Source organism: Hibiscus syriacus, unplaced genomic scaffold (genome assembly GCF_006381635.1).
Source record: "Hibiscus syriacus cultivar Baekdansim isolate YM2019G1 unplaced genomic scaffold, ASM638163v2 tig00003041_pilon, whole genome shotgun sequence".
Classification (NCBI taxonomy): domain Eukaryota; kingdom Viridiplantae; phylum Streptophyta; class Magnoliopsida; order Malvales; family Malvaceae; genus Hibiscus; species Hibiscus syriacus.
Genome location: NW_024061960.1, coordinates 1,770,782 through 1,785,537, shown reverse-complemented (window position 1 = coordinate 1,785,537; position 14,756 = coordinate 1,770,782). Strand labels below are relative to the sequence as shown.

Sequence of the window (14,756 nt, the reverse complement as noted above, 5' to 3'; positions counted from 1 at the left end):
TTGCCGTGGCATTTGTGTATATAGGTGGACATCATCAGCAATGTCATCGTTTGTGCCAACACCAATTGAGTCTTCTTTCTAAGTGGGTGCAGCTACTATAGGGCCTTTACCCTTGTCCACATGTTTGAGAGTCTGTGCTTTCCAAAACATCTCAAATTGTTATGGCATTTTTGTCTCGTTCGATTGGAGCACCAGTGTAGACCAAAATGCCCCACACATATAATAGTTCTGCCTTCAAAATTGTTTTCCAAAGCATTTCGTGTCTTTCACATCTGATTTTTAGGACCTTTGCAGTAGTTCTCTCTTCTTCAAAATGCTCTTTTCCTGAAGCTGAATGGTAGTGGAATGAGATCTCTTTTTGCTCATTTCTGTTATGGCAACTTGAAATCATTTGGGCAACAAATTCGTTGGAGAGGTCGAGGTCATCCTTATGCCAGTAGCCACCATCGTGTATGACCTTGTTCTTTCCTATGCTAGTCAAGTAATAAAGCAAAACAACACTAACGAGAAAATTGAAAATGTTAGCATGCCACAAAATTGCCACGACAAATAATAATTTCTCATTATAGAATTTTTTCTTAATCTCTATTTCATTCGTTAGTTCTTTCACAATTTCTAGCCTAGAAAAATAAGCAGCTAGTTGGGGTTTAGGATTAGTAAATTCAATAGGATTCAAAGGTTCAAATTTCATACTCGGTCTAGTTATAGGTGATCTAGACTTACTCATCTCCTTTGGAATATCCTCGAGCTCCTTCAAGTGATTATCAGTGCATAAAAATTTGTTGTGGCAAAATTTTGCAGCTTTCCTTTGGTCATCAACTCCTACTGATGGGGGCTTTTCTTTTGCCGTGGTAAAATTTTTCTTATCTTCATTGGCTGCACTCTTCGAACCCTCATCATTGTTTTCTAGTAAATCTTCTTGCACATTCGGATCTTCATGCACAATCTCATGACCAGGCTCTCCGAGTGTCTCTCCCCCAAACTTAACATCTTTGTAGATTTTCATTCCACTCCTTAAGGTGAATGTACCACAATGCTCTCTGTCTTGAGCCTTAGTGACTTCAGTATCACTAGGTAGACTGCCATGTGGGCAAAAATGTAATGTCGTGGCAATTCGGCCAACCTAACCCTCCAAGGCCCTCAAAGATGAGTTGTGACTTTGAAGCAAAGCTTCTTGGCTTTTTATAGAGGTCGCATGGTCATGCAGCATGGTCTTCGTTGTTGCGATAAAATCTTGCATCGTGGCCTCCAAAGAGCTTGTGTTAGATGAAGATGGTACTCCCTCGTTAGAATTATGACATGGCATATTCGTTTGAAAACCCTGGGAGTCACTGAAGTTCTGCTGCCTAGAGAGCTGACTAGAGTTGCTGGTTCTTTGATTTCCCCACAAAAAGTTTGGATGTTGACGCCATCCAGGATTATATGTGTTAGAATAGGGGTTGTTGTTACCTCGATTGTAGTTGCGCACATAGTTGATGGATTCTTGGTTGATCGGGCACTCACTCTCATTGTGATTGCCGTGGCATAATAAACATGTTGAATTGGCTGCCTTCACTTCTCTCACCTCACTTGGCCTTTGTAAGTTCTTCAACATATTGGTGATAGAAGCAAGTTGGGCGGACACCGAATCCTTAGAATATAGCTCGAAAGCTCCATGTGATTTTCGCCCAAGGCCAAGCCTTGTAGATGAAAATTGGTAATCGTTGGTGGCAATCCTATCCATAATGTCAAATGCCTCTACTGGTGATTGCTCAAGTAATTTCCCATTTGCCGAGGCATCTAGCATCATCCTCGTGGGTGCATTAACTCCATTGTAGAACATCACAACTTGAGTCCAGTCGTGGAATCCATGATTGGGGCACTTGTGAAGCAAACTTTTGTATCGATCCCAGCACTCATACATAGACTCTTCATCATCTTGGTGAAATGATGCTATGGCATTTCTAAGATGGTTGTTCATATCGGGTTGATTATGCCATAGCAAAAATTTTTTGCACAAGTCAGCCCAAGACTTTATCGAGCCGGAAGTAATTTATTGAGCCATGCCTTGGCGTAATCTTTCAAAGAATATGAAAATAACTTCAATTTTAGTACATCTTCATGCACACCTTGTTGTCGAAAGTAGTCACAAACCTCTAAAAATGCCCGAACATGTTGCCTTGCATCCTCATGAGGAGCACCACCAAACTGTCCAATAAAGTCCAACATGTCGAACATAACCGATTTGAGCTCGACGTGGGTTGCCTGAATCATGGGTGCCACAATTCCAGGATGTAGGTCGTCCATGATAGGGTTTAAATGATCTCGAATAGTACAAGGCCTAGATGCATTCCCAATATTTGGAATTGCCTCGACATTCTGATCTTCAACTTGACTCATTTCTTGATTTCCAATTTGGTACATCTTTGCTTGAGCACGTTGAGTACGTAAAATAAAAGCCTGAAAAAGACAAGGAAAATAACAAGTAAAACTATACAAAAAAAATTGAACAAGTAAAATAAAAATGCAATGACAAAACTAATTAACTTCCAATTGCCAATTCCCCGACAACGGTGCCAAAAACTTATTCGCTATTTTTGAGTACTAAATATGGGTGCGGATATGTGTGCAAGTATACACAATCGAACAAGTAATAAAGTGATAAGTAGAGTATCGTCTCCACAGGGAAATGGAGAAATCAAATAGGTTTGTCAAGGCACATTACTATGCCACCTAAGTAAAGTTAGTGATGGTATATACAAATGATAATGTTGTGGCAAAATGGAATGAATGATGTGGAAATGTAATGATGGTGGTGTGATAGTAATTGGATATGTCGTGGCAAATGAAATTATAAAACGTGCAAGTAAAATGGAAATGTCAAGGCAAAATAAAAATACAAATATTGGATTTAATTTATAGGACTTTAGCTTTCTCACACAACTAGCAGCAATGGGAATGAACAATGGGAGTCACTAGGAAAACCTAAGTTTATTTCTCACAATGTGGTATTTCCTTTATGCTTAACCTGCCCGATAGAGTCTACTAAAGTTCCCTCAGCTATCTCTTGGAAGGGACTCGATAGATTAAAGATTCCCTGGCAAATACGATTGGCGTAAACCTCTACAGTGATCCTATTGATTCAGATAACAGGATATGTCTTGGCAATACCTTTTTGCGGTAGCATTAACATCTAACCTATTGGTTATGCTCTACTCCTTTTAGTCGAATGAAATCATATTCTTATCTTTAAGATGGATTAGACCTAGTTACTGTCTAGAACTCCTTTATTTATGTAGTTTCTCCCTAGCTTCTCTCGAAGACTAAAGATATTTTTTCTAGGTATTCTCTCGAACCCTAAACACCTTCTAAGGAAAGGCTACTCTCGTAGCTCCTATAACCTCAAAGCATTAAGTTTCATAAACAAAGCAGATTAAAACATAATAAAACAATCATTCATTGAAAATAAAACTTAGACATCTAAGTGAACTCCCACCAAATAGGATTAGTTCATGGAGGGGTTCGAAATAAACAAGTTCAAGACAAGTTCCATTCGTTCCTTATAACCCAACGACAAAATATGAAAGCAAAGAATTAAGGGGAGGAGAGAAAGCCTTCGACGTGCACTGCTCAATGCTCCTCTCGGCCACCAAGAACTGCTCCCAACGGACTGGCTCCTCTCGGATGCTCAGAACGCCACTCCCTTCTGCTAGTCAAGGAGAAATGCAACGGCAAGATGGATTGATTGAGAGAGGTGAGACCTTCTCACTCTAACTTTTTAAGCTCAAACCAGTGTGTAACTAAAGTCCTCAACAATGTGGTTTTATCATCTATTTATAGGGGGAAACTAATCCTAGGACTTGGTGTTAACTTTCCTAGAAAACCCCAAAACCATGGGTGAGTTACTTGAGAGTCGAGCAGGACAGGCTATGATACAGCCTGGGTAGCTGGCTGAGTGCCTCAGCATAATCCCATTGCAGGCACCCAAGGACAGACAAGATCTACAGGGTCAGGCGGCGTCATCAGTAGGACCGGCGGTTACAGAGATAATCCCTCCAAGCGGATCTTCGAGGTGGATTTCTCGGGCAGAGCTCTCGGGAAGTCGGAGACAGCTGGCTTAAAAAATATCTTCTCACACTTAAAGCGCTTTCGAAATGCCAGTAGAACTTGGCAATTGTATTTTTCTCAGCAATCTCCTTATGTCACGATATTTCCTTTCCGCTTTTCCCTTGCTTTCAATTCCTACACAACATTAGACAAACACCTTCCCCATAAGTTAGCACTGATGAAAAATTAAAATGCCAGCAAACCGATTCCGTTAGCAGCTCGTCGAGAAATAGTAAATTGAAATTTGACGATGTTCGGGATATGGTACTGAGCGAAAAAATTCGACGGAAAGAATCGGGTGAAGCATCAACCTCCTCAGCCTTGCACACGGAGTCCAGAGGGAGAACTTCATAAAGAAATTCAAATCGTGGCAGATCCAAATCCAGAAGGGGAAAATCAAGAATGAAAAAAAAACGATTTTACCTGTTATAACTGCCAGAAGGGGAAAATCAAGAATGAAAAAAAAACGATTTTACCTGTTATAACTGCTATAAGAAGGGTCACTTTAAAAGAGATTGTCGAGCACCGAAGAAAAATACCGGCGCACATGAATCTACCAACGTGACAGAGAAGACAGGTGATGCCATGATTCTAAGCGTCAACAGTCTGATTGAATCATGGATCTTGGATTCAGGGTCATCTTTCCACTCTACCCCATGCCGAGAAATCATGGAAGACTATGTCAGTGGTGATTTTGAAAATGTTCATCTAGCTGATGATGAAACCTTGAAGATCGTCGGAAAAGGAGACATCCGATTAAAGCTGCCAAACCAGACCACCTGGACGCTGAAAGGAGTGAGACATATTCCTGGCCTCAAAAGAAATTTGATTTCTGTAGGACAACTTGATGGAGAAGGTTATAATACAACATTTTCAAGCTGTGAATGGAAGATTACCAAAGGAGCACTCGTCATTGCTCGTGGTAAGAAGACTGGTACTCTAGTAACCTCAAATTAGAGAATCATTGCAGTAGCAGATGCTGATGGAAAATCAAACCTATGGCACCAAAGGCTTGGTCATATGAGCGAGAAAGGGATGAAGACACTTTTGTCAAAAGGGAAGCTGTCGGATCTAAAGAATGTGAAGATTATATCTTTGACAAACAAAAGAAAGTCAGTTTTGCAAAGATTGACAAGACAACCAAGGCAGAAAAGTTAGAGTTGGTTCATACTGATGTATGGGGACCATCTCCAGTTACATCTCTTGCAGGCTCATTATATTATGTCACATTCATCGATGATTCAACAAGGAAGGTGTGGCTTTATTTTCTGAAGAAGAAATCAGAAGTCTTTGATACCTTCAGAAAATGGAAGGCCATGGTGGAAAATGAGACTCGTTTGAAAATCAAGCTGTTGAGGTCTGACAATGGAGGAGAGTACAGAAACAGTAGATTCAGAGATTTCTGTACAAACAATGGGATCAAGATGGAGACAACAGTTCCCATGACACCGCAGCAGAATAGCATAGCAGAGCGCATGAACAAAACTCTGAATGAACATGCCAAAAGCATGAGGATACATGCCGGATTGCCCAAATTTCTATGGGCTGAAGCTATCAACACTGCAACTTACCTGATCAACTGTAAGCCCTCAGTTCCTTTGGATGGAAGAATACCAAAGGAAGTTTGGAGCAAAAAAGAAATAAACCTTTCACACTTAAGAATGTTTGGTTGTATTTCTTATGTACACATAGACTCTGCTGAAAGAAGTAAACTTGATGCTAAGTCCAACAAATGTGCCTTTGTTGGTTATGGCGGTGATGAGTTCGGTTATCGGTTTTGAGACTATGAAAATCGGAAGATCATCAGAAACATAGATATCATTTTCAATGAGAATGTGATGTACAAAGGCAAGGCAACTATAGAATCAAGTAGCTCAAATACCAAAGCTGAAACAAAGAAATTTGCTGAATTTGCTGAGTTTGAGGAGATTTTTGAAAATGATGTTCAGATCAATCCTGAAGCAGTTCAAGAAGAACCACGCATACCAGAACTGAGACGCTCATCCAGAATTCCTAAACCAACCTAGCGTTATTCGCCTTCTTTGCACTACTTGTTGCTGACTGACAATGGTGAACCAGAGTGCTATGATGAAGCAATGCAGGTGGAGGATTCAGTCAAGTTGGAGTCTTCCATGAAAGATGAGATGGACTCTCTTATGTCAAATCAGACATGGCAATTAGCTAAATTACCACCAGGCAAGAAAGCGCTCCACAACAAGTGGATTTACAGGATCAAAGAAGAGCACGATGGGAGCAAACGCTACAAAGCGAGATTGGTTGTCAAAGGTTTTCAACAAAAATAAGGTATTGACTACAATGAAATTTTCTCTCCAGTCGTGAAACTGTCTACAATCAGACTGGTGTTGAAAATTGTAGCTGTAGAAAATCTACATCTTGAGCAGTTAGATGTAAAGACAGCTTTCCTTCATGGTGATTTGGAGGAAGAAATCTATATGAGGCAACCATAAAGCTTCATAGAGGCATGCAAGAAAAACCTGGTATGCAGGTTGAAGAAAAGCTTGTATTGTTTAAAACAAGCTCCTAGACAGTGGTACAAGAAGTTCGATAGTTTCATGGGTAACAATGGTTTTACCAGATGCCAAGCAGATCATTGTTGCTATATCAAGAAGTTCGACAACATCTTTATTATTTTATTGTTGTATGTTAATGACATGCTTGTTGCAAGTTCATACATGCAAGAGATTATAAACTTGAAGCAAAAATTGTCAAAACAGTTTGCTATGAAGGATCTGGGTGTTGCAAAGCATATTCTTGGAATGAGGATCAAGAAAGACACAAAGTCGGGGACTTTGATGTTATCACAGGCTGAGTACATTAACAAAGTACTCTCCAGGTTCAACATGCAAGATGCTAAACCATTAAGTACACCTTTAGGTGTTCATTTTAGACTCTCCAAAGAACAGTCACCAAAGACGGAGGAAGAACGCGCACACATAGTGAAGGTACTGTATGCCTCAGCAATTGGAAGTCTGATGTATGCCATGATTTGTACTAGACCAGATATTGCTCATGCAGTGGGAGCTATTAGCAGGTACATGAATAATTCAAGCAAAGTACACTGGGAAGCAGTCAAATAGATCCTTATATATCTGCGGGGTACCACAAACAAAACACTTTGTTTCAAAGGTGGAGATACGATACTGACATGCTATGTAGATGCTGACTTAGCCAAAAATGTTGACATCAGAAGGAGCACTACAGGGTATGTCTATACTCTAGGAGGTACTGCAGTGAGTTGGGTTTCTCAACTACAAAAGATAGTTGCTCTCTCCACAACTGAAGCAGAATATGTCGTTGTTACGGAAGCCAGCAAGGAGATGGTTTAGCTCCAAAGTTTCTTGGAAGAGTTAGGCAAGAAACAAGAAAACAATGTCTTGTATTGCGACAGTCAAAGTGCTATCCATCTAGCAAAAACTTTGTCTTTTCATTCCAGGACGAAGCACATACAATTGCGATATCATTTTATCCGGTCTCTTTTGGAAGATGGGATTTTGAAACTTGAAAAGATTAGTGGAGCTCAAAATCCGACAGACATGTTAACAAAGACGGTGACTACGGACAAATTGAAGTTGTGTTCAGCTTTATTTGACATGCTAGAGTAATAAGACCATAAATGTTGTTGCATTGATCGAGGTGTGAAGACAAATTAAAATCAGTCTTCAAGTGGAAGATTGTTGGAAAGTCAACAAAAGAGGTTTGGGGGGCTTGGTTTTTCAGCAAAGGAAGCACCACAAATACACATTTAAAAAAGGGTGGGCACCGAATTCGATGCCCCAATTGTTTATTGAAATAGAAATAGGGTTAATTATAAGATTAGTCCCTAAACTTCAATTATAAATACCCTAGCCCATTTAGCTTCAAAATTATCCCAAAAATCATTTCTTTCTCACAATACTAGAGAGTTTTCTTGTAAGTAGTGAGTGTTTTGTAAACACTTGTAAATTTTCTCTCTTAGTAAAAGATTTGCAGCAGTCCGGAAACGTAGGCATAATTAGCTGAATTCCGTTATCAATTTGCGTATTATTTTTCCGCTTTTATTTTGCATTCTCATTATTGTAAGTAGTGAGTGTTTTGTAAACACTTGTAAATTTTCTCTCTTAGTAAAAGATTTGCAGCAGTCCCGAAACGTAGGCATAATTAGCTGAATTCCGTTATCAATTTGCGTATTATTTTTCCGCTTTTATTTTGCATTCTCACTAATCTAGTTATAAGGAAATTACTCGTACTCGATTATTTCTTAACATAGGGTTTAGATTATCGTTACCCTTAGGAGATATCTGGTTCTTGCATGCAGAAATCATCTGCAATTTCTTCTTCGATATACACGACAGCTGTACGATTTCTTGACCTTCTTGGTTACTCTTTGTTCCTCTTGGATAGACGGCGATCCTGGCCTCTCCAAAGAATTGTTTACAATCGGTATTTCTCTCGTGTCTTCATCGATAGGTTCTTGTTTGCTTTCTCTCATCGCAGCAAACTCGCATTCAAAGTAAAAAGTCGATATTAACGTATACTAATTTAACTCAACAGTTTTGAGTATATATAGAATATAAGTTTCATAATAAATATCATTTCCTTGAATAATTTAAAAATATTTAATTATTTTTAGTGATGATTTTTTTTATATCTTTATTATTCATCTCATTGAATATATTCAGATTTTATGTTAACTCTTGTAATAATATCGTTTATGAGAATCAAATATAAATTATTTTTTAAGGATGGAAAGTACCTTATAATACATTTGACCTGTTGATATTAATTTTTTTAAAAAAATATAAAATTTTTATTTAAAATTGTTATATATATTAACTATGACGTATATAAATTTTAAAATATAAAAATTTTAAAGTTATAAAAATTTGAATTGAAATTAAAAAAAAATTAATGTATAAATAAGTGCTCAAATTATACCCTAAATTAATTTTAATTATTTAAATAGTTTTTTTATTAAAAAGATGTGTCTAATATTCTTTTATACTTTTAAGTGTCTATGTTGAAACGATTGTTATAAAATATGTGTTGTATTTATAGTTTTTTTAAAAAGTAAAAATATTATTAAAAAACAATTTATTTTTAAAAAAAAACCACATGGATGCTGAACCTCTCCCTTGGCGGCTGAACCATCCCCCTCTCCCCCGGTTGGCGGTGAACCATCCCCCGACTTTATAATGAACGCCCCCAATCCCAATATCCCCGCGCAAAATCTCAAATCCCGTATAATCCCTCCACGCTTGGAAATTTATGAAAATTTTATAGAAATTTCTAATCTTTTTACTACTTTTTTGAATGTCCCTTCCTTGCCTGCATCAATCCATCGCATTTCAATGATAAATTTAGGATTAGAGTTAGAGATTTGTATATTAGATTTAAAGATTTTTGGATTTAAAGAAATTGGGATAACGACGAGAAGGATAATCGGCAATGAAGATCCGATGATGAATGAGTAATTATTCGATAATGACGAAGACAGTCAGTGATATTTGTCATTGACTGATAAACCCTTGTATTTATGATATCTAAAGTGCACAGACTCGAAGTCGAAAAAATGATATGCAGAGACTCCATAAAAGGGGTTGAAAATTTGGTGTAGATAATGTAAATCTGACGCGGTCTTTAAACGGAAAGAACAAAAAGCTAAAGCTGATTCCTTTCACCGCCTTTTTCTCCCTCTCTCCAACGGCGACGGCCACCGAGGCAATCATTTTCCTCCGCCACAACGATCCTCTTCCTCTTTTTTCCGAGTCATTGCATCATCAAATAGAAACAAAAAAAGACGACAGGTGTCGATCGGTTTAGGGTTTAGGCGATCTCTTTCGTTTCCGGATTCTTTCTCACGGAGACTTCCTCTCGCTATTCCCAGGCACTTCATCCGAAGCTTGTTTCCTTTCATTTTTTTGTTACTGATACGAAAACAAATAGGTTATTATGGATTTAGACGGCGGAAACAGGCGCTTCTTTAACCGACTCGGAGGTACATCAGCTGCCCCACCACCCGACTCCTCAAAAAATCAGAAAGTTTGTTATCATTGGAGGGCCGGTAAGTGCAGCCGTTTCCCTTGCCCTTTCCTTCATCGTGAATTGCCTCATCCTTCGGGCCCCACATCCGCCGCTTCTAACGGATCGGGTGCTCCCAAACGTTTCTCCGGTGATTCTGGGTTTTCGGGTCCGACCCCGCGACGAGGCCCCAACTTCAATAATAATCATAATAATAATTGGGGGAGGATGGGGGCTAATAAGGTGGTCCGGAAAACGGAGAAAGTATGCAATTATTGGGTGCAAGGGAACTGTAGTTACGGCGATAGGTGTAAGTTTCTACATTCCTGGAGTTTAGGGGAAGGTTTTACCTTGTTGAATCACCTTGATGGGCACCAGAAAGTAAGTGTCTTTGCCTTTCTTTTTTCTTTTGTGGTGCTAATTTGATATGAACTTCTCCAGAACCACACTACAAATGCTAGTTATTAGGTGGGTAGATTGTGCATTCATATGAATCTCACTAGAAATAACAAACTTCCCATGTGGAATCAAATCTGTACGTTGCAATTAAGACATACCAATTCACCATTTGCATTAGCTTAACCTTTGGAGAAGTGCATCTAAAAGCTAACTGTTAGAGTGGGCGAGCCTTAGTCCATGTAAATCTTACAAGAAAATCTCATAATTTAGATGGGTGGATTTCTATGTTTCAGTTTGGAACATAACATATTCATAGGAGTACGAGATTGTGTTGATGATGGTGAGTTTGTTTTGTTGGCAGGTTGTTACTGGAATTGCGTTGCCAGCAGGTATGGATAAGCTCTATACAGGGAGTAAAGATGAGACTGTGAGGGCTTGGGATACCAACACTGGTCAGGTATGATTAGCTTCGTTTCTTTTTAATGGAAAATTGCAGTTTTATTTAGTATTTAGCTTTTTGAAAGAAAAAGGTGATTTATGTATCTCTCCAAACTTGATGCGTTGTAATCAATTTCAATAACAAGGAATCTGCATTAAACTGTTCTGAAAATTTTATCCTGTCCTGCTTGGTAGAGGTGTCCATGTGAAAGATCAGTTAACTGGAAGGCTACTATTTTTGTTTCTATGGAATCACTAAAGTGTTAAATACCCAATGGATCATGCAGACTACCTACTGTTTCATTATGTTGTGAAAGTGAAACAAGATTATCTTTTTGCTAGAAATTACTTTTAGTCTTCTTGTGCTAGTGTTTGTTGGCAATTTTTTAAATTATTATATTTTTGTCTGATTTTCCCTGTGGCCTTCAATGTAGTGTATGGGTGTTCTTAATCTTGGTGGTGAGGTAGGTTGCATGATCAGTGAAGGTCCTTGGCTTTTTGTTGGCATACCTAATGTAGTTAAGGTAATATACGAGGCAAGTTCTCTACGAACTGTTTCTTTTTATTACTGTTGTCGTATTTGAATTTAGAAGAATGGCGATTTCCCATTTCTGACTCAATGGCAACCATTTTTGCAGGCATGGAACACCCAAACTAACCAAGAGCTCAGTCTTAGTGGACCTGTTGGACAAGTTTATACTATGGTTGTGGGTAATGATTGGCTCTTTGCTGGCACACAGGTAATATACTAAATATTAGTATATTGTTATGGCTTCTTTTCATTTAAATTTCATGTTCTGCTTGTGGTCAGTCACGTATCCATCATCATGTTTCCTGTTTTGGGTTCTGCCACTGTATTTTGCGACAATAACTCATTAATTGAGGCAATTTTCTTTTTTGTAGTCTGACATTCATCACCTTATAAAATTGTCACTTATCTTGAAAGATCTGTAATATGTGAAATGAGCTTTTTCTAAAAGAGCACTGGGTCAAAATTGGGGATTTCTGCTGAGCGAATCTCAATCTGGGTCATGTTTATGCAATACTCATAGCATTTAATACTATATCTCTATTTCTGTAGCACTTCAGTCCTGATCCTCAGGTAACAATATATGTTTATCGCAGGATGGTACTATTTTGGTATGGAAATTTAATGCCGTCACCCACAGCTTTGAACCAGCAGCATCGCTTAAGGGTCACACCCTTGCAGTTGTGTCATTAGTTGTTGGAGCTAATAGACTATACTCTGGTTCCATGGACCATTCTATAAAGGTAAGGTAGTTTAAATCATCCTGAATCTCTGATTGATAAGTATTGTAGTTTCAAACCACCATTATATCATGTTTTACTTTATTCCTTTAATTTCTTTTTTTTCTTTCATAGAAAGTTATCGGTTTTGCTAATATATTAGTTGTTTTCTTTCAGGCCTGGAGTCTAGAAACTTTGCAGTGTCTACAGACTTTGACAGAACACACTAGTGTTGTGATGTCGTTGCTTTGCTGGGAACAATTTCTTTTATCTTGCTCATTGGACCAAACAATAAAGGTTGGTGCTATTTTATGATTTATTTTATATTTTGTATTTGTTTCCCTTTTTCTGCCTAAAGTTCTTTGAATTTATGTTTTTTTGTGCAGGTGTGGGTAGCTACTGAAAATGGAAACTTGGAAGTCGCATACACCCACAATGAAGAACATGTATGTTGTTTGTTTCATACAATATGCAAGTTACTTCTGATTTGATGCAATTAGCAGTTAAAAGCAAAGGGGTTTGAGGTCAGAATGGGGGGAACTAAGGGACTGAATGTCAGATCAGTGATGGTCTTTGCTTTTTAATGTTAGTTATTAGAGGTGTCAGTGACAGAAGAATAGGGTGTAACTGTGGGTAGTGAATATTGAAAGTGAAGATAATGATCGAGGGAAGGGAATACTACTTAGCTTTTTTTGATGTGTTAGAAAGAGTTCTATGCTCTGCATTTTAATTTTGAAATTAAGTTAGGGGGCAAAGTTTTTGGGAGAATGGTTGCAATGGAGAAGAGGATAGTTTATTTTGAGAGGATTTTGAGGCTGTAGAATATGCATGATTAAACAGTTTGATGTAAATTGCAAGATGATTACATATAGCTTAGAAATATGCATGATCAAATTAATATTTCCAAGTTTCATATGTAATTAAACAGTTTGATGTAAATTGCGAGATGATTACATGCAGGATGGAATTTAATGTGTAGTCAAGGTTTGTTTGAGAAGTTTCTAGGAGGTTTTATGAGTCAAGATAACTTGATCTTCAATATCCATTGCATCTATTCTAGGTATAAACATTGTCAAAGCTTTAGATTTGTTCACAGTAGCGCAAAATGCAAATGTCTCTAGTTTTTCTTGTTTATCTGGTGGTTTAATTCCCAAACAAAATTAAGGAAGATTTTCATGTAGTAAATGAGGTCAACTATGTCTTTTAGCTCTTAACCCCCTCGGTTTACTTCCTAGGATCTTGGGATGTTATTGAACTGTTGGTTGCTCTTTTTAGGGGTTGTTGAATCTTCAAGGAATGCATGACTCGGAATCCAAGCCTGTTTTGCTGTGTGCATGCAATGACAGTTCTGTCCGCCTCTATGATCTGCCCTCGTAAGTTATTAGGGACTTGCTTTTTATCTTAGTACATGCATCTATTTGTTGTATCACCATTTTGGGGTTATTTCATGCTTCTTATTGGAATACCATTTTTCTATCCTTACGATTGAATTGAAGGTTCTCGGAGAAGGGTAAAATTTTTGCCAAGCAAGAGATTCGCGCAATTGAGGTAGGCCCTGGTGGCTTATTTTTCACTGGTGATGGAACTGGTTTTAGAGTGTGGAAGTGGACAGAACCGGTTCCCAAGCCCTGATGTGTTCCAGCATTCCACAACATATGCATCGATTGACTATGTATTTTTGGTGTTATTATTTTATTTCTTCTCATCCTTAACTTTTGGGTGGGGTTTCGAGCTTGCGGGAGAAATTTCTGAGTTAAAACAAGTACTAGGTTCCTGGTGTAATGTTTAGTAGCACCAAGCCCTGCACCTTGGTGAATGGCATAAAGATCATATGATAATTCATAAATTTGTAGCAGTCATTGAATTGAAATTTTAGATGGTTCCTGCCTTGGATGAAACAACATTCCTCCCTAACTTTGCCCTTGTGCTGTTTGTTGTTTTTGCCCTTCTCTGAATGTTCTACTTTCTCGGTAATCGGAATCAACTGTGCAGTTCAGTTTATTAAATTGCCGGAGCACAATTTTGGCCGGTAAATAAATTTGTAAGTTAATATGTGCATCTACTACACTCCAGTCTCACAACGTTAAATAAATTTGTAAGTTAAATTATATCCTTTTTTTCAAATTAGTGCTTATAATTTTTTTCGATCAATTCAGGTGTCGAACATAATAAATGTTATTATTTTAACTATCTCAATCGCAACGATCGTTAAAAAAATTCGTTAAGTGATATGTCACATCTATATAATTTTGAATTTTTTAAAAAATAATAAGAAAACTTAAAATTTTAAAAAAAATCCTAAAATTTTCTCAAATCTTTAAAAAGAACTTAAAAATTTGAAAACTCTAATTCCAATTTTTATACCTATGTTGTTTGTTGCCCTTTACCCATCGATCAAATCATCTAATAACAAATCATTTGGCGAACAATCACCAACGTTACGATTTACCGAAAAAAAAATAACGTTTGTAATATTAGACACTTAGATTAATTAAAAAAAATTTAGGCACCAATTTAGAAAAAAAACAATATAGATTAACATTTATTTTATATTAAGCTTATAAGTA

At 37.6% G+C, this 14,756-nt stretch overlaps 1 protein-coding gene and 1 long non-coding RNA gene across 2 annotated transcripts; one reads left to right on the top strand and one right to left on the bottom strand.

The window, feature by feature from the left end:
* Window positions 1-457: 457 nt before the first annotated feature.
* On the bottom strand, window positions 458-13,543 carry LOC120168528. The gene is made up of 3 exons (XR_005520328.1): window positions 13,405-13,543; window positions 3,851-3,854; window positions 458-468 (listed from the first exon to the last, which is right to left on the bottom strand). It is a non-coding gene; the product is annotated as an uncharacterized LOC120168528 (long non-coding RNA).
* On the top strand, window positions 10,030-14,020 carry LOC120168511 (zinc finger CCCH domain-containing protein 48-like). The gene is made up of 9 exons (XM_039177103.1): window positions 10,030-10,485; window positions 10,865-10,960; window positions 11,376-11,465; window positions 11,580-11,681; window positions 12,067-12,213; window positions 12,367-12,486; window positions 12,576-12,635; window positions 13,465-13,562; window positions 13,686-14,020. Exons 1-9 carry the CDS (start codon window positions 10,036-10,038, stop codon window positions 13,819-13,821), a joined length of 1,299 nt encoding a protein of 432 aa, XP_039033034.1. The 5' UTR covers window positions 10,030-10,035; the 3' UTR covers window positions 13,822-14,020.
* Window positions 14,021-14,756: the final 736 nt, after the last annotated feature.